The sequence below is a fragment of the Balaenoptera ricei genome, chromosome 6 (genome assembly GCF_028023285.1).
Source record: "Balaenoptera ricei isolate mBalRic1 chromosome 6, mBalRic1.hap2, whole genome shotgun sequence".
Classification (NCBI taxonomy): Eukaryota; Metazoa; Chordata; class Mammalia; order Artiodactyla; family Balaenopteridae; genus Balaenoptera; species Balaenoptera ricei.
Genome location: NC_082644.1, coordinates 107,852,730 through 107,872,720, shown reverse-complemented (window position 1 = coordinate 107,872,720; position 19,991 = coordinate 107,852,730). Strand labels below are relative to the sequence as shown.

At 41.3% G+C, this 19,991-nt stretch overlaps 1 protein-coding gene across 3 annotated transcripts in view; it reads left to right on the top strand.

The window, feature by feature from the left end:
* Nucleotides 1–19,991, top strand: part of BRINP1 (BMP/retinoic acid inducible neural specific 1) — a 513,527-nt gene that overhangs the window by 444,973 nt on the left and 48,563 nt on the right. For all 3 annotated transcript variants that reach the window (XM_059926552.1, XM_059926553.1, XM_059926554.1), the window contains 3 exons: nt 1,382–1,572; nt 10,425–10,594; nt 13,904–14,009. In XM_059926552.1, the coding sequence (XP_059782535.1) occupies nt 1,382–1,572; nt 10,425–10,594; nt 13,904–14,009 (467 nt within the window). The remainder of the gene's footprint in view (nt 1–1,381; nt 1,573–10,424; nt 10,595–13,903; nt 14,010–19,991) is intronic.

Genomic DNA, 19,991 nt, shown 5'->3' with positions numbered 1-19,991 from the left:
GACAGAGATTTCTTAAGCAGTCACAGACTATAAGCTCTGAGGCTTGGAAATGCATTCCAATTTGAAAGCTTTTTCTTCAGACACAGTTTTCTCTGCATCAGGGGTCAGACTCCACCACTGAATTACCGAGACATATTCCAGCCTGATCCCCACCCTGTTCTGCTTCTTGTTGCTCTGTGCCCCTTCCTTTATTCATCTCTCTCATCTGTGGCAGGAGTGAGAGACCTTTTCATTAAACTCTCGTTCCCATCATTTATCTGGGCTGACCTTACAGTCCTCTTGGCTAGTCTGTTTTTCTCAAGGGACCTGGAGCTTGTAACTCAGACAGGTTGGAGAGCTGGTTGTTTCAGGGGGAGCTCCATCTTTGGTAGGAGCAGAGGTCATTATTAAAGCAAAAACAACCTGAACCAAGGCCCTTTAAATGTCTACTTGTATTTGGTTTGCATTCTCCTCATTCATTACACATGAACCTTTAATGATTTATATATCTGTGAATGTGTGAGGAAATAAAAGTTATAAAACTCTCACATTGGATTAGTGCCTGGCATTTTCCAATGGTGTTTTCACACCCTATGTTTCATGTAATCCGGGCACCAGCAATAGGAAATAGATAATATTAATTGGATTTTATAAATAAGGAAATGTAGATCCAGAGAAGTGACATCCTCTGCCCAAGATCACACCACGTAGTTTACAAGAGGCAGAGCGAGACCCTGAGTTTAGACTCCCAAGTTCAATGTTCTTCTGTCTTGATTTTCTCTGTCATTAGTGAAGGGAAGAGTGTAAATTCCCTTACATGATCAGAACAAAGCTTAATTTCTTCCAAACAGTATTTGCTCAGTGAATGCATGTGAAAATTTGGAGTGAAACTGAGTTCTGGACTAATTATTGGGTTGTGGAATTGTCTTAGAACAGGTTTCAAGTTGCATTGTGCCTTACGTCTTGTCCATTGGTACACAGCCTTCCTTCCTTTTATTCTTTTGCTTATTTATTCATCCAGCTAGCATACTTGTGTCTCCCACCATGTAACATGTACCGTGTACCTAAGAAGATCCCATCTCTCTGGTTTCATTCACAGTCCTAGTGAGGGGGATGAATAAGCAACTAGATGACAATGATTTTTGTATCTCTGATGATCTGTAAGCATCATGAGAACATGACTGCATCTGTCTGGTTCACTGCAGTATCCCAGTGATGAGAACAGTACCCAAAACTTAGATCTAAACTGAGGGCTCCAGATCTAAGTATCAGTTCACAAATATGAAAAATAGTTGTGGGCACTGTCTCACCTAAGGATAGATGCCTGGATGGGATGGTTGGGTGGACTTTGGCTTGGGGTAGAGGTGGTAAGTGGAAAGTCTCACTCATCTCTCCTGCCCAGGGAGTTTGCCCGTTGGAAGGTGAGGAACACAGCCATTGAGAGGAGAGACCTGGTCCGTCATCCAGTGCCCCTCATGCCGGAGTTTCAAAGGAGCATCCGCCTGCTTGGCAGGAGACCCACCACTCAGCAGTTCATCGATACCATCATCAAAAAGTACGGCACCCACCTCCTCATCTCCGCTACCTTGGGAGGTAGGTCAACAGCCACTGGGCCATAGCCCTGTCATGACTTTGAGTCCGAGATGGAGAGGACGGTGGGATGGCCTAGGATCAAAGCCATCTTAACGTCTCCGCCATCGTATGTCACTCAAAAGTATATGTTGCCAGATAAGCCACATTGTCTTGGTTGATTCCGTTCTCTGGGACAGTCTAACTTGAGAGTTTACTAACTTTTGTGGAAATATGGCTTCACCTTGGAATTAGCTCAATTCGTTGGGAATGTTTAATCGTATTATTATATTAGTTCCTTTGGAATGCAGTCTAATCTGGGGAAATAACTTCAGATGACGTTTAGAGAAGTGCCTTTGTTTATTGAAGTCTGCTTTAGGGATTGATAACTTGAGGTTATCTTTTTACAAATGGGATATCATTTGTATCTTATATGGGTTTGGAGTAGATTAGTAGGAAAGCAGACTAATTGCTCCACCCAGCTCAGCTTTACCCATCCCTCCCCATCATGTCCAGTTCATCTTTAAGGGAGTGAAGATAAGAGGCGAGGATAAAAGGAAGGAAAGAAATGCAAAGAAAATGGGAAATGGTAGAGACTAGTGCACTTAGCTGCTATGGACCTTGCCCACATGCATCATTTTATATAATGAGCTACAATCCTTTGGCCATCAGTTTTCTGCCACAATGACTAAGTCCACTGAATTTTGAGAAAGCCCGTTTGGTGGTGGAGCACCATGCCACCTGCTCAGAGAGCTGCAAAGTTATGCATTTAGATAAGGCCCATGTCAGCTGAACAAGATTGTTGTACTGACAAAGGCAGGTGGGTAGACTGAGGCATGCTTATAACAAGTGATCTTTTTTAGAGGAGGGTGAGTGCTACAAGCTGGAGCAGTCAGTATAAACTTCCTGGAGGAAGTGGCAGTTTAGCTCAGTAGGAGTTGGCTGGGTAGAGGAGGGTGGTGGAGCTTTCTAGGTATGCATTTCAAGGAAGACCAATGATGTGGAGAATTTGGATGGAGAAATTGGTTGGGCAAATTCATTCATTCATTCGTATCCACTACTTAGCTACTCCTATTACACTTTCTTGAGTATTTGCTCATAGCAGGCATTGTACATAGTCTTTAGTCCTCAAAAATGGCAAGTTACTGTGCTCCGCAACAAGAGAGGCCACGATAGTGATAGGCCCGCGCACTGCGATGAAGAGTGGCCCCCGCTTGCCACAACTAGAGAAAGCCCTCGCACAGAAACGAAGACCCAACACAGCCATAAATAAATAAATAAATAAAGAGGATGCATTTCAAATAGTAAAAAAAAAAAAAAAAAAAAATGGCAAGTTAAGTTATATTATCTCCATTTTATAGATAAGGAAGCTGAGACTTACAAGAGGTATAGCTAATAAGTGACAAAAATAAGTTTTTAACTTAGGGTTTTCTGTCCACAAAGCCTGCATTATTTTTTTGACCCAACATCTGTCATCTCTTTAACCAACTCACTCACCTGCCAACCCACCCAATCCAACAACCAACCAGCCAGCATGTATTCTTTAACATTTGAGTGTTAAATCATGTAGTATAAATTCTACTCTATTGTAAAGTGAAAATGAAATCACTTCTACACTGAGTGTGGCATTAACCTGTACCCTTTTCTTTAAATTTCCCCCATCTCCCATTTCACTTGAAAAAAACAATTATTGAGATCAATGCAGTGCTTCCATTAGGAACTGTGTTCTGTCCAAGTCCCCGGAAGTCCCAAATAACAGACTTTTCTTTTGCAGTGAAATGTATTTTTAATTTCTCTGAGGCGAGGTGGTGAATTATTCACAGAGCCTTGGTCCTCTCCTGTTTTTACAGCACAATATTTTAAAATATGCAAAGCTTTGGACTGAGTTCCGGTATTGGACAGCAAGCCCTAAATGTTCCCTGAATCCTCAACATGGGTGATGGTGGGGGATTTACTGTTGATGGACACAGTGTGGCAGCAACCCAGCAACTGTGTGAGGTCCTTCTTACATCATCACTTCATTCACTCATTTGTGGAAAAGTATTTCTTAAGAGCCTTCCCATGCAATGGGAGAGAATGGAGGCGGAAGATTGTAGGGCATGCAAAGGCAGGCTCTGGAGTTTGATTGCCTGTTTCTCACCAGTTTTGGGTCACCTTGGCAGGTTACTCAATACTTTCAGCCTTGGTTTCCTCTTTTATGAATAGAGATAATACTAATACTTAATGCATATTGTGAAGATTAAATAAAATGATGCATTGAAAGTGCTTAGTGCAGTGTTTGGCACGTAACAAATCATTGCTATTGTTGTTCTAGCTATTATTATTATTATTGTTTTTATTATAACTATTGTTATTGTTATCATTTAGTGAGACTAAAAAATTGGGGGACTTGGGATTAAAACCCATTCCTACCACTCACTAGATGAATGGAAGACATTGAGAAATTCACTTTCCTGTCTGGCTATCAGTTCTTCCATCTAAATATAAGGAGGTGCAGAGAATTGTATTCACTGTATTTTTTCCTAAGGAGAACACCATATTCACTTAGAGGAAATGCTTTGATAAGCTATTTGAGGTGTCAGGTGAGTTCCTGAGGGCGTGCTCAAACAACAAAAGATGATTCTTAAACTGTCACATAGAGGACAAGTAAATGTGTTTAGGGAAGAGGAAGGAAGTGGAGTGAGAAGGAGGAAGTGGAGCTGGCAGGAGGGCTGAGATCTAAGACATTTCCATGGGATCCTCACTCTTGGGGTGAAATCTGTTAAACTCAAAATAATTGGTATGAGTGATTTTTTTATGGATGGTGGTAAAGGGAAAAAATTGGGGTCTGGAATGACACACATAAATACAGGGATAGCAATTTCCCTTAGTCCCTCTGAAGATCATATTTTGGATTAAAGGAAACACCTTGGAGGTGGGTGTCTGTGTGATATATACAACTAAGCTTGCACACATGCATGGGAACGCATGTCTCCCTGCACAGATGGATGTGCACAGACGCCTGCCTATGCTTGCGTGAAAGTTAATCTATATGCAGACATACATACATATGCAGTGCACACACGCATACATCTTACACCCATGTATATGGGTACAATGTACACATATGCGTATATGTAAGTTTGCACATGTATGTGAATGTATGTATATTGCATGAATGTCTGTTGATGTGTGAACATTCACGTTTTTGTCCTTGTGTAAATGTATGTTTGTGTGTATACTCATTCCCCACCCTGTATTTTGGGAGAGCTCCCCTTGGCTAAGAGGAAGGCTAAGAATAAAATCACAGGGGCTCAGAAGGAAAGGATGAGGGATGCCCCAGAGGCCTGAAATCCAGACATCCCCTTCCTTCTTCTGGGAACAGTGTCCCCAGGTGACTCAAAAGATAAGATGATTGACTCGCCCCCGCATCCCCCATTTCATATGTGTCCCACTTTGTTCCCCTCTGAAAGAAGTGCTACAGAGAGTGAGACAAAGCCCCCAGAGACAGAAAGATTGAGGAAAGGGGTGAAGAGGCAATTTGCAGGAATGCCCAAATGGGAAAGCGACTCTAAACAGAATGTTCTCTTAATAAACAAGAAATTAAGTCTTAATAATGCAGCAAGAAGCCCATTAACCCCTCTTGATCTAAGGTTTGCTTCTGCCAGTTCTCAGTCCGGAGGGAACTGGGCTGTTTCACCTTCTCTTTCACAGGCCCCTTGGCGAGCCTGAGCTGACACTTGTAATATTTATATCCTCTGCTTCCTGGCTCTAACTTCTAGCATATATTCACTTATTTAATCATTTACCTCTCCACCCGCCTATCTATTCACCTATTCATTTAATCATCTATCTCCCCATCCATCCATCCATCTATCCATCAAATGATAACTGAACATTTGCTCTTTGTCTGACCTGGGAAAAGCATTGGGAACGTTATAAAGAAGAATCAGAGTCCTTCCTGCCCCAGGCCACCACTCACCACACCTGGAACTCAATGTCTAATTGTATATAAAGTCGTTTTTAAGCCAAATCTATTCAGGTTGCTGCAGAGTCCAAAGGATGGACAATCGTGTCCTCCTGCATAACTGGCGAAGACTTCATGGGAAGGTGCAAATATGAGTTTTTTATTCTGAACTCAGCTTGAGTCTAGACATGTGGAACCCAGAGATTAATTTTGAAAATGATGAATCTTCTTACTGGAAGATTTCAGTCAATCAACAAGCACCGTAGAGTTGGACCACTTCCACATTTATCCATTTACCCACACATACCCTGATCATTTGTTAAGCACATAATATATGCCCATATTGTGCTAGGCAAAGACAGTGAAATGACGAAAGACTCCTACATACTCACTGACTTCACAGTGCTTCTCCTCTAGTAAAAGAGAGAGGCTATTAAACAAGAAATCACCAGGAAATGTGACAGGTAACATATTGGAGAAATAAAAGAGATCGTGGGAGCAGGTGGTTAGAGTTCTTACTTTAGTTTAAGTAAACAGTGGGGGATTCAGGGAAGGCTACCCAGAGGAGGTGTCTTAAGTGACACCTGAGGGATGAGTAGAAGTTAGCCAGGAGAAAAACAGAAAAGCAGAGTCCCAACCATGAAAGAAAATAAGGCACATTTGTGCAGGATAGAGCACAGCTAGAGAGCGGCACGGGATGCAGCTGGAGAGACCAGATCATCAGTGTCTTGGGCCCTACATTATCCACAGGGAGGCAGGCACCCTCTTCCAGGCTGCATGCCACTCCATGCATCCCTCTACTTCACTGTTCATCTGGTGTGTGTATGGAAATGATCCCTTTATGTCTCTGTCTCCCTAGACCCATGTTGTCCAATAGAAATATAATGTGAGCCACAAATGTGAGTCACATATGCCATTTAAAATTTTCTTCAACCACATTTTTTTTTTTTTAAGAAATTCACGGTCTTTTATTTATTTATTTATTTATTTATGGCTGTGTTGAGTCTTCGTTTCTGTGCGAGGGCTTTCTCTAGTTGCGGCAAGTGGGGACCACTCTTCATCGCGGTGCGCAGGCCTCTCACCATCGCGGCCTCTCTTGTTGCGGAGCACAGGCTCCAGAGGCGCAGGCTCAGTAATTGTGGCTCACGGGCCCAGTTGCTCCGTGGCATGTGGGATCTTCCCAGACCAGGGCTCGAACCCGTGTCCCCTGCATTGGCAGGGAGATTCTCAACCACTGCGCCACCAGGGAAGCCCTTCAACCACATTTTTAAGAGTGAAAAGAAAAAGAGGAGAATCAATTTAACAATATATTTTATCTAACATAATATATCCAAAATATTATCATTTCAACATGTAGCGAATAAGCTATTAATGATATTTTAATTTCTTTTTTCCATTACAGTTCTGTTTTTATTTTTAATTAAGGTATAGTTGATTTACAATATTCTGTTAGTTTTGTACAGCAAAGTGATTCAGTTATATATACATTTTTTTCAGATTCTTTTCCATTATATTCAATAGGTTATTAAAAGATATTGAATATTGTTCCCTGTGTTATACAGTAAATCCTTATTGCTTATCTATTTTACGTACAGTAATTTGTATCTGTTAATCCCATACTCCTAATTTATCCCTCCCCCGCCTTCCCTTTGGTAACCATCAGTTTGTTTTCTATCTGTGAGTCTGTTTTGTATATAGATTCATTTGTATTATTTTTTAGAATCCACATATAAGTGATATCATATAATATTTGTCTTTCTCTGTCTGACTTACTTCACTTAGTATGATAATCTCTAGGTCCATCAATGTTGCTGCAAATGGCACTATTTCATTCTTTTTTATGGCTTGGTTTTATGTTTGGTTTAAGAAGATCTTATACCACATCTTCTTAAACCAAACATCTGTTGATGGGTGTTTGAGTTGTTTCCATGTCTTGGCTGTTGTGAATAGTGCTGCTATGAATATTGGGGTGTATGGATCTTTTCGAATTAGAGATTTCTCTGGATATATGCCCAGGAGTGGGATTGCTGGATCATATGGCAACTCTATTTTTAGTTTTTTAAGGACCCACCATTCTGTTTTCCGTAGTGGCTACATCAGTTTACATTGCCAGCAACAATGTAGGAGGGTTCCATTTTCTCCAAACCCTCTCCAGCATTTATTAATTAATGAGATATTTTACTTTGTTCTTTTACATTTTCCAGATCTTGGAACTCTGCTGTGTAACTTACAGGTACAGTGCATCTCAGTTTGGACCAGCTGCATTGCACATGCTCAGTAGCCACACTTGGCTAGTGGTTCCTGTACTGGACAGCATGCATGTAGTCACTGGGTGACTCTAAGAATGGGGACACTGTCTTATTCATTTGTCACCCAGTGCCTGCCAAAGTGCTCAGAACACACAGAATACCCAGTGCCTGCATGCTGAGCTAAATGTAATGGACACACTAGAGCGTGATAGAGGGAGGTGATGACAGCTCTCTCGGGGGGAGGGTGTAGCTGGGGAAACCTCGCCAGTAAGGTGATGGCCAGCCGAGCAGGCTCTGAAGAGTGTATAGGAGATGCCAGGTCAAGGACACAGGGCAGTAAGAGGAGGTGATGTTTGAATTGGTCCCAAAATGCTGGATAGGGTTTCAATAGTCAACCATTTAGGGGAGGGACAGAATGGTATTCCAAGCAGAATTAAAAAGAGTCTGAGGAAAGCCTGAGAGGAATTGGCAAGAATAAACCATGGAGGCAGAAGGAATGGTTTGGCTGGAACACAGGGAGGGAGACAGGGCTGAAAAGACAGGCTGGAGGCTGTACGTGGAGAACTCTGAATGACAATGAAACCACTTTCTAGAAGCAGTCATGGAGGGGTCCGAGGCAGAGGAATTAGCCTAGGGATCAGGATTTTGCCCACGTCATAGGATAACCACTGTTCTTTCGAAAGTAAATTGTTTTTTCCATTCAACTCAAAAATCATCAGCATTCTAAAGAAATTTCAGTTATCTTAGATATCAGGCTTTTGTACTCAAAGTATCGGCAATGTTTGTTCTCTGACTATCCTGTTGTACTGGGTTGACTAGAAGTAAGGATAAGTCTCATATGATTGATGTTTTGTGGTAATCGAATAATGGTGGTTAACCCTTCCTCAGGGCTTACTATGTGCCAGGCAGGGCTCAGGTGCTTTATGTCATTAACGGATTCAATCCTATGACAACCCTAGGAGGTAAGTACAGTTAGTACTCCCAATTTCACACATGAAGAAACTGCATTGTAGAGCAGCATTCCCAGCCTTTTTGGCACCAGGGACTGGTTTCGTTGAAGACAGTTTTTCCACGGATGGGGGCGGGGGGATGATGGTTCAGGCGGTAACGCGAGCGATGGGGAGCGATGGGAGTGGTGGGGAGCGGTGGGGAGCGACGGGGAGCAATGGGGAGCGATGGGACCAATGGGGAGCGATGGGAGCGATGGGAGCAGTGGGAGCGACGGGGAGCGACGGGGAGCGACGGAAGCGACGGGGAGCGACGGGAGCGACGGGGAGCGACGGGAGCGACGGGGAGCGACGGGAGCGACGGGGAGCGACGGGGAGCGACGGGGAGCTCGCGGCCACTCGCCTCCTGCTGTGCGGCCTGGTTCCTAACAGGCCGCAGACCGCAGACCGGGGTTGGGGAGCCCTGGTATAAAGAGTGCAGGTAACTTGTTCCCATAGCTAGTTCAAGTCCAGGCAGTCTAGTTCTAGAGACTGCTTTCTACTACTACTCCAGATGACTTTTGATTGCTCCAACAGACACTGATATAAGGACTTTACGTGTGTTAATTAATTTATTCTTCTTAATTATTCTATGCAGTAGGTGCTATTCTTCTCCTAATTTTGTTCACGAATAAACTGAGAATCAGAGAGGTTAAGAAATGTCCCTAAGTTCACAGTTAGTTGAGAGTGAAACCAGAGGTACAATGATCAGATCTATTTAGGTGGCATATCTGGAGCTTCCTTTATGAAGTTCTGGTGAAACATCTTGTTATCCAAAATAAAATGCACCATTAGTTAGTACTGTTAGTAATCTATGCATGTATCTCTAAGGAAAACTTCATGGTAAATTATATAAGGTTTTCTATTTCTCTCTCTCTCTCTGTCTGTCTCTTCCACCGTATGCCTAACTTTCATGTCATCTCCTCTCTCCCCAAGATGTAACTTAAGAAATGTTTATTGAATGAATGAAAAAAATTGATGGATTAACTATTTACTATCTACTATATGCCAAGCATTGGGCTTTGTACAAGGGATACAGCAGTGGCTTATATAGACAGTGTCTGACTTCACAGGGCTGACAGTTTAGTTTTTCCTATGTATCTGTCTGTATCTGTGTTTAAACTATGTCGTATCTCTCTCTCTCTCTCTCCCTCTCTCTCTATCTATATCTCTATTTGTCTATCCATTCATCCGTACATCCATCTGTCTGGGAAGGGGTAGCAGAAGGAGAAAGAGAGAAAGGAAAGGAGGAAGGAATGAGGGAAGAAGAGAGGGGAGAAATGAGAGGAGGAATAGGTGGAATTGGATGATGATGAGGAAACAGAGGAGGAGAAGAAAGGAATGGGAAGGGACCATCTATGGCAAGTCCATCATTTTACAGAAAAGGCTGAGCCTTGAAGAGAGGAAGTGAGTTGTGTTACGAGATGATGCTGGTGAGAACTATGAAGTGGATTAGTAAGAGCTGGACTTGATGACTAAGAGTCTTTTCATGATCTTCGTCCTGATGGAGCTTGGTGCTTACAGACACCTCTGGACTGTCTTGCTTTCATTGTGCTCTTGATTTTCAGAGGCAGAAGGAAATTTGGGCAAAATTAATGAGAGGTCTGAAGCTATTTTCAGCATCCAAGCCATGAAGGCTTTCTACCCATCCCAAAGCTCAACGGGCTGCCTGAGCTTCTTTCCTTTTCCGTGCAGGGGAGGAGGCCTTGACCATGTACATGGACAAAAGTCGCCTGGACAGGAAGTCAGGGAATGCCACTCAAAGTGTTGAAGCTCTGCACCAGCTGGCATCGTCCTACTTTGTCGACCGTGATGGCACCATGAGGAGGCTCCATGAGATCCAGATATCAACTGGAGCAATCAAGGTACGGCTTGAGGGTGGCTTCGGGTGGCAGGCTCTTAAGACAACAGCACTGCACAAAGGTAGTCTGTGAGTCAATGGGCAGATGAAATCCCTGGCTTCTGACCCAGGGAGCTAACAGTGCCCCCCTGCCAACCACTCTGCCTGAGGTTGTCAAGTGCCCCGTAATATCCCGAGCATTGTCATTAAGGTGACCACATGTACTGATTTCCTGGGGCAGCCCTGGCTGTAATCATGGCATAATTATCCATAGTACTTTGCTTCACTCTTTTTTTTTTTTCAACATCTTTATTGGAGTATAATTGCTTTACAGTGGTGTGTTAGTTTCTGCTTTATAATAAAGTGAATCAGCTATACATATACATATATCCCCATACCTCCTCCATCTTGCGTCTCCCTCCCACCCTCCCTATCCCACCCCTCTAGGTGGACATAAAGCACCGAGCTGATCTCCCTGTGCTATGCGGCTGCTTCCCACTAGCTAGCTATTTTACATTTGGTAGTGTATATGTGTCCATGACACTCTCTCACTTCGTCCCAGCTTACTCTCCTTCACTCTTAAAACTCTGTGTGCATGATTTCCAGCCTCCCTTTCTAGATGAAGAAACAGGCTACAGTGGGTAAATCATTTTCGAAAGGTCACAGAGCTCTCAAGAGTCAGATTATGCCTAGGTCAGTAATTGGTTAACACCTGTGTTTTTCATCCTCCCTCCCCATTTTACAGATGGGAACACTCAGGTCCAAGGGTTAAAGACTTCTGCTCAGGGTTACACACCTAGCCAGTACATTAACAGGGGCTAGAACTCTACTCTCTAGACCAGGGATCCACGAGTATTTTTTGTAAAGGGTCAATAATAAATATTTTAAGATTTGCAGGTCATATGATCGGTATTAGTACAACTCAACTGTGCTGCTATAGCACAAAATCAGCCATACAATCAGTGTGTAAAAAATGGGCATGGCTGTGTTCCAATAAAACTTTATTTATAAATCAGGCAGTCTGTCATGTGCCGACCCATGCTCATCTACCCCAGCGCTGTCCAATAGACCCTTCCAAGATAATGGAGAGACTGTATCTGTGCTGGCCAAGACAGGAGCCACTAGTCATATGGGGTTATGGAGCATGTGACATGTGGCTACTTAGACACTAAATTTGTAAGGTTTTTTTTAAAAATTTATTTAAGTTTAAATAGCCACATTGGTAAGAGCAGCTGTGGACTTTCAGCTCAATGCCTTAGAGCACAGGTACTTAAAAAAATTCCACTTTAAATGCAGTAAATTCAAGGATTAACTTTATAAAGAGAATAAAGGAGGACATTTTTGATAAAAAAGGATTAGTTCTTTGGAGGGTTTCAATGAAGACTTTTTTGCATCTCAAAGTTTCTTAAACCAGATTATACCTGCATTTTACCTCTCATCATTCAGTCTATTTTCTCTTCCTGAGCATCTTTCTTCTGAATAAAATGCAGACCTAGTCTTCTATCAAGACTTTAAAAGGTTAATCTCTAGGGAAAAAGTGTGTGTGTGTGAAGGGATGAGGGGTTGCCGGGGAGTGCTGGTGGAAGTCAGGCAGATGAGTCAGAAACTGACCAAGGGAAGAGAAAAAATGTGGGAGGGGAGAGACTTGCTGAGGAGGGAGGGAGGAAGGGGAGAAATAAATCAGATCAACAAAGAGCCAGCTTATCCGAGAAGGATCACCTATATTGGGGGGATTAAGGTGTTAGGGAACTCAGCACAGAGAGATGGAGCTTGATGAAGCCATCGGAGTCTGAGTGAAGCAAAGGCCTGGTTTGCATTATCACCAAATGGTTCCCTCCACGCGGGATGGGATGCGGAATTGAGATATTGAAGCTCTGTCAGAAGGTAATCCTCTTTTGTGCATCCCGGAAGTGCAGTGTGCCTCCTTACGAGGAATTTCTTAGAGAAATTGCACACAGGCCACTCAAGAAGCCGTTCTTGCAATAGCACCATCCTCGACACTCAATCTGGCACTTGGATTTTTCTAGCCATTTCTTGACGCTACCTCAAGACCCAACTGGCTAGAATTGGTCTCCCTGCCAGCTTTGTCTAAGATGAGCAGCTGACCCAGGTGGGGAAGTTTTGCCCGTGGTTTTCTCTTCCTGAGCATCTTTAGCAAGATGGATTGGTAGTTTTGAATCTCATTTAACAATAATGATGTCATTATTCTGTACACAAAAAAGAATAAATTATTTTTTAAAAGCAAAGCCTAATAACCTTCCATTTTTGTACTGTTTCCTAAGTGCTAGATACTTCAAAAATATGATCCCTTTACTGTTAGGGTGGGTAACAGTATTACTGACATTGTGTAGATGCGGAAATTGAGGCTTAGAAAGGGGAGTTAGTGATCCAAGGCTCTGCTGCTGGACAGGGGCAGAGCTGGCATTGGGAGATCTGTGTGACTATTTCCCAAGTCATCATTCCCGACAACAGTCAGTGCTGTGTCCTTACAGCTGGATGCAAAGCTCAAAACAAGCCTACAAGTGATTGTGTTAAATAATGGAAAGTAAGGGCTAAAGACATGAAGAAACCACTTTACATACTAAACCATTCATATTTCAAGGTTATCTTTTAGAATAGCTGTTTCCCTGTTGTCCACCACCTCAATTATTCTAACACAGTGTTTTAGAAACACACCACCAGAGGACTGGGGTGACCATTCTGCAGTGGAGCTGACTGTGCTCTTTGCTAATTTTTTTTTGGAAAATGGGAATAATTTTATTGTTCTTGCCTAATGATAATGCATATGTACTCATCGATAATGCACGTTACAATTTATAGAGACTCTGGTAATAAGATGTCAATTATTGAACATATGCCATGTGTCAGGCACTTATACCCGTCAGGTTTAGTCTCACCACCTTCCTGGAAGGATTTACCAACTTCAGGTTGCAGGAGCTTAGAGAAGTGACTGCCTGAGGGCACACAGCAAATAAAGGGCCTAGCCAGGATTTAACACTGACTCTCCTAATTCCAAAGCCCATGCTTTTGAAATACACTATAGTGTTTCCACTTATTTTTAGTTCATATAATACTTGAAATGGCTTTGGGCAGTGAGAACCAAGGATAGAACGTGGGCGTCCTGGTTCCAGTCTGCTCGGTTGCCCTGCTATCCCGTTGTCTGCTTGGCAACAGTCAGGCATGGTCCTTGACACAGGCAAGGGGCTCAAGAAGTGGCCACTGGCTCAGGTCAGGCTTTCTCTGCTGCCTGAGCTCTGCTGGGGGCTGACTCTGCAGGATCTGTCCCAGACAAGGGCATCTGTCTCACATCTGTCGCCCTTGATGTCCCCTCCAGGTCACAGAGACACGCACCGGGCCTCTGGGCTGTAACAGCTATGACAATCTGGACTCTGTGAGTTCCGTCCTTCTGCAAAGCACGGAGAGCAAACTGCACCTTCAAGGTAGGATGTCAGTGGAAATGATGGGAACAGAGAGGGGGAGGGGAGAGAAGCCTGGGGGAGGAGGGATGAGAGGGTATCAGGAGGCATGATGTGGAGGGAGAATGAAAACTAAGATGAAAGGCAGAGAAACCAACAAAAAATAAAAATATGCAAATTAAGACAGTTATGATATGATGTCTTTCTAAAAATTTTAACATATATGGGACATTAAATTCATGGTTATTAATTAGTTTTCAGATATAAAGTATGGAAATGTGAGCTTTTTCTGATTATTTTGATGAAAATGTCTAAACAGTGTTATTTACAGATGTTCCAGATCTAATATATATTAAAGTTTCATATCATAGCCTCTGAATTTCCTACATTATTGCGTTTGATTCTCAATGTATTTTGGCAGATATTATTTGAATTCCAAGAACTATAGGGCATTTTATAGAATTTTTGGTTCTATGTAAACTTCCTTCTCCTTATTAACAAATAAAAATAAATCATTAGTGGTCTTCAGTATATTCATACACCCATATGTATTTGTGTATATGTGTGTGTGCTTTTAGCAGAGTTTACAAATGAGAACATTCAATGCTGGCTGGAATATAGAAAGACAGATACTCTTAGGCATGGCTAGTGAAATTGCAACAATTCTAAGGATTAATTTGTTGAAATACATACATATTTGTATTTGTTTATTATCTATTATATGTCAGGTACATGTTATGTGCTCCATATATACTCAAGACCTTGAGGAAAATATACTCTTTAAAATAGTCATTTTATCCTGATTCATTCATCATAAAGAGGAGAGGAGATTGTAGGGGGAAAAATGATAAGACTTTAAGTATAGATAGTGCTGTTTTAAAAAGCATAATTTATAATAGCAAAGAAAAAAACAACGTAAAGAGCTCAATTTTCCACATGAGGAGACTAAATGAATTATGTAGCATCCATACAACATAATATTAGGCAGGTGCTAAAATGTTGTTTATAAAGAATTTTCAAGATACGTGAAAATGATTTACTATAATGTTAATTAAAAAGTGGATGGTTTCTGACTGAATGTATGGCATGATCTTAATGTAAAAGGGTAAGGAAAAATAACGTTGCAAGGAATTAAGCGAGATGTTAAAAGAGGTTACTTCTGGATGATTAGGTTAGAGATGGTTTATTTTAGTCTTCCAATTCCTTTTCTAACTTTCCTATAATGATCATGTATTAACTTTATAGTCATAAAAAATGGCATATGCTTTAACTTTGAGCGAACTAAGAATGTGACCTTTTAGAAAGGTATCTGATAAAGGTGATTCTGAATGTCAGTGGGAGGAAAGTTGGGTTGAGATTGGCAGGTCGAGCTAAACAGAGCCTAATATGACTTTTATATTCTGGTTCCTTGGCAACTCTTTGATTCATGCTCCTGTTATAGAAGATGGTTGGAAAGTGGTACAGAACAAGCTTGGTAGTGTCACTTGGGAGCAATGAATGAAAACCCATCAGGAAAATTCAGACCAAGAGAGTGGTTTAGTGTTAAAACAAAAGCCAACAAAACAAAACCTCAAATACGTGAAGAATAATCCTACACCCCTTTAGTAGACAAAAGAGTAGACATGAGTTTGGTAATGCCTGATAAGAAATGAATAAGGAAGACAGATCTACCTTGGGTGCTCCAGGATTTTCAATATTAGCTCCTGGGATGCCTACAGTGAGCTTATGGAGTGAGAGCAGGGTTTGAATCCAGGAAATACAGCTCCGGTCTGTGTTTGATCACCCTGCTGTGCATGTAGGAGGTGAGTTATAATCAGAGTAAATTTAGTCGGGATTAACAGGATGTCACTAGGAATTTATTAAGATCTTAGGGCCATTTAGAAGCTGATTTACAGTGAAGCTAAGGAAGCCTAAGATCCAGGGCTCCCTCACCTTCTAAGTCCCTAAATTTTCTCATTCTACATATTCATGTTCACATGTAATTTTGAATTCCTTTTCTCATTAAGCACCTGTAGCCTAAGCCTCAGTCCTAAAACCCAGATCTGCCATTGGTTACATTATTAGCAGTATGTTATTCACACAAAAGAAGGACATGACAGCTTTGTTCTGTTCTAGATTGGTCAGAGCACACCTGGAGGACTGGGTCCAAGTGTGGGCAACACATTTCAAGAGGGACATCAAGAAACTGACGGAGAGTGTCTTATAGTACATAACTGATGAAGGAGTACTTGGAGCAAAAGGATGTGTCTGTGGATACCTAAAGGGCTGTCTTGCAGAAAAGTTAGTCAAATTCAATAATATGGATAAAATGGGGCAAACCTGATCTACATGTAGGAAATTACAAGGATCCCAGGTCTAAACTAGATCTCAGTTTAAACTCAGTATAAAATAGATCTTCTAATGCACGTTTATGTCCAAACCTGGAATGTCCTGCTGAAGCATATAGTGACTCTCTTGTTATTAGGGTTATATGTTGGTGACGTTTGGTAGAGATGTTATAGAAACTATTTTTTTTTTAAAGGAAGTATTTATTTATTTATTTTACTTATGGCTGTGTTGGGTCTTCGTTTCTGCGCGAGGGCTTTCTCTAGTTGCGGCAAGCAGGGGCCACTCCTCATCGCGGTGCGCAGGCCTCTCATTATTGCGGCCTCTCTTGTTGCGGAGCACAGGCTCCAGAAGCGCAGGCTCAGTAGTTGTGGCTCACGGGCCCAGCTGCTCCGTGGCATGTGGGATCCTCCCAGACCAGGGCCCGAACCCGTGTTCCCTGCATTGGCAGGCAGATTCTCAACCACTGCGCCACCAGGGAAGCCCCTATAGAAACTATTTAATCATCATTCCACTGTGTTGGTGATGGAATTGATACTGATGCTTAGGAAGATGCTGAATCACCAAACCTTTATCGAGACTATGTGCCAAATTCAGTGCTAGATCCTGGGCATAGAGCACAAATCAGTTCAACTCAATTCAGCAAATATTTTTCAAGAACTCATGTTGGCATTGAGCTAGGCACAGAAAACAGTGGTGAACAAGACAGACATACTTTTTGCCCCAAGGAAATATACACTCTATCAAAAAACATGGGTTTAGACAAATAATAATGTGCAATGAGTTTGGATGGAAAAGAACTGTGAGGGTTCTTTGATACCCAGTAGTATGGAGATTTCACCTACTGGAGAATCAGGGGAGTTTTCTTGATAAAAAGATGCACAGAATGAGACCTGAAGAGTGAAGAAGGGGGCAGGGACATAGCTATGGAGCAGAGTCCTAGTGAATGGCATTCAAGGAAATTGAAAAGATCTTAAGAGATTAAAGCAGAGATATCAATGGTGAGAAAGGCAAAATAATACGTCATATCCTAGAAGGCCTCTGTAGCACATTAATGAGTTGAATATTAATTTGAGAGTAATGGGAACCATAAAAGGGTTTTAAAAAACAAAGTAGCAGGAAGAGATTAATGTTTTGGAAGATCACTCTGGCTACTGTGTGGTCAGTTAATTAGAGAGGAGTAGTTTGGAGGTTGGTGACCGGTTAGTTAAGGGCTACTGCAGTATTCAAGATGAGATGTCACAGACTGAAACCATGGAAGCAACAGTTGGGATGGAGAGAAACAGACCAATTTTGGAGTTACTTAGGAGGTGTCATTACCAGGATTTAGTGAAAAGACCATGAAAGATTTAGGTATTTGAGTGAATGGAGAGTGGGAATAAGATAGAGCTGACAGACAGGAAAATACATACGATTCAAGGTAGTGTATTATATAGTAGAGCTAGTAAAAGTAATGTGTACTATTACAGAGATGTGGAAAAGGAGGTAATCTATTCTATCTGTCTAGGTAGAGGAAACATAGAAAGGAGGAAAAATATTCTCCTGGTGGAAGGTAAAACAAAAAAAACTTCTTAAATATAAGACAGAAGAATATCTCATGACTTTTGGGTAGGCTGATATTTATTCAGTAGCATACATAAAGCACTAAGTAAAAGAAAAAGATTGATAAATTGGACTACTTTAAAATTAAGAATTTCTGTTTATCAGAAGATGCTATTCATAGAATGAAAAGGCAAGTTACAGACTGGAAGGCAATATTGGCGATAAATGTATCTGACAAAGAACTCGTGTAAAATACATAAATAACCTCTAAAACCAATAAGAGAAAGGCAGACAATCCGGAAAGACAAGAAAATGGGTAAAAGGCATGAACAGGCGCTTCGCAAACAAGAATATCAAAATGGCTAATAAATATTTGAAACGGTGATTAACTTTACTAGTCCTCAGAAAATGTAAATTAAAACAGTGTCATAACACACCGATCAGTCTGGCTCATCTGAAAAATCTGACAGTATCAAGGAGTGACAATGGTGAACACTGGGAACTTACATGCATTGCTCCTGGGAGAATAAATTAGTACAACCACTTTGGAAAACTCTTTTTGGCAGCTTCTACTGAAAACTCAATATGTCCTCACCCTATGACCTAACAATTACAACTCCTAGGAATATGCCCAACAGAAATGTTACCTTTGTTCACCAAAAACCATGAATGTTCATAGGAGTTTTGTTCAAAATAGTCCTCCAAATGGAAATAGCCCCAAATGCCCATCAACAAAAAAATGGGTAAATAACTTATCATACATTCACATGATGGGCTACAATACAGGAATGAGAAAGAATCAACTACCCTTTCATGCAAAATATAGAAGAATCTCATGAATGCAACATTAAATAACAGAAGCCAGACACAAAAGAGGAAATGCTGTATGATTCCATTCTTACACAGCTCAGAAACAGTAAAACAAATACATTGCTTTAGAATTCCAAAGAGCATTAACCTTTGTGGAGGAGGAATGGGGAAGTGACTGAAGAGAGATGAGAGAGGTTTCTGGAAGTCTTAGTAATGTTCTGTTTCTTGATCGCGGTAGCCACACATGGATGTGTTTACTTTGTGAAAATTCATGCAGCTGTACACACATGATTTATATGTATACATTTCTGTGTATACAATATGCAGCTATTAAAAATTTATTTAATAATGTGCTCTATCTTCACATCCTCTGCAAGGAGAAGACATGAATAAAGCAGAGACAAATGATCAGGAGGTGATCCAGCCCAGCTAGAAGGGAAACTGCATGGACTGAGGGGTGGAGGAACCAGAAATAATAGATACTATTTATAAAACACTTCCTTGAGTGCCAGGGACTGTGTTAATTTATTTTTATTATATTTACATTTCTTGAGTGCCAGGGACTGTGTTAATTTATTTTTATTATATTTACATTTATGTATTTGTTTTTATTTTAACTCTTATTTATTTGTTTTGTATAATTGGATTTATTGCATTTTTAATCTTCATAGCATTCCTATAAGGAAGGCATAAATAACATCCCCATTTTGCAGGTGAGAAAACTGAGGCTGAGAGAGGTGTCTTAATAAGTGATTGAGCCAGAATTTTAACCCGACCTGACTTCAGAGTTTCTCCTTCTCAAAACAGGTTGCTCTGTATTCCTCTATTCCTCTCCTAAAGCCTCTGAATGAGGCTGGCGTGAGATTCTGCAGAGGCTTATTTGGGTAGATTGAGGATGATATGAATGACAGTCTAATGACATTCACTTTGTGGTGTTTCATAAAAGGTTCACAAGACAGGGCAAAGATGGAGGGAAATAGGAAACAGAAAGAGGAGGATTGGAGAAGGAGACTCAAAATGAGGAAGAAAGGATCATGGAAATGAACAGAGGCTATTAGTAATCAAAGCAGCAACCACCGAACTAAACTGGTTGTAATAATGCTAGTGGCATAATGATAACTTCTTATTTTTATCCTTCTTTCTCCAAGAAGCCCACTGAGTGTTTTACCGACATCGTCATGTGGTTTAATCTAGTATCCATCTGGTGAGATGGATGTATGGAGAGCAGACCTCTGCCTCTGTAGCTCACTGAAGTGGAAACAGCTGCGGAGAAAATATTTTGCTGAAATCTAGGGATAATCCAGAAATGTATTCATTCACACATTCACT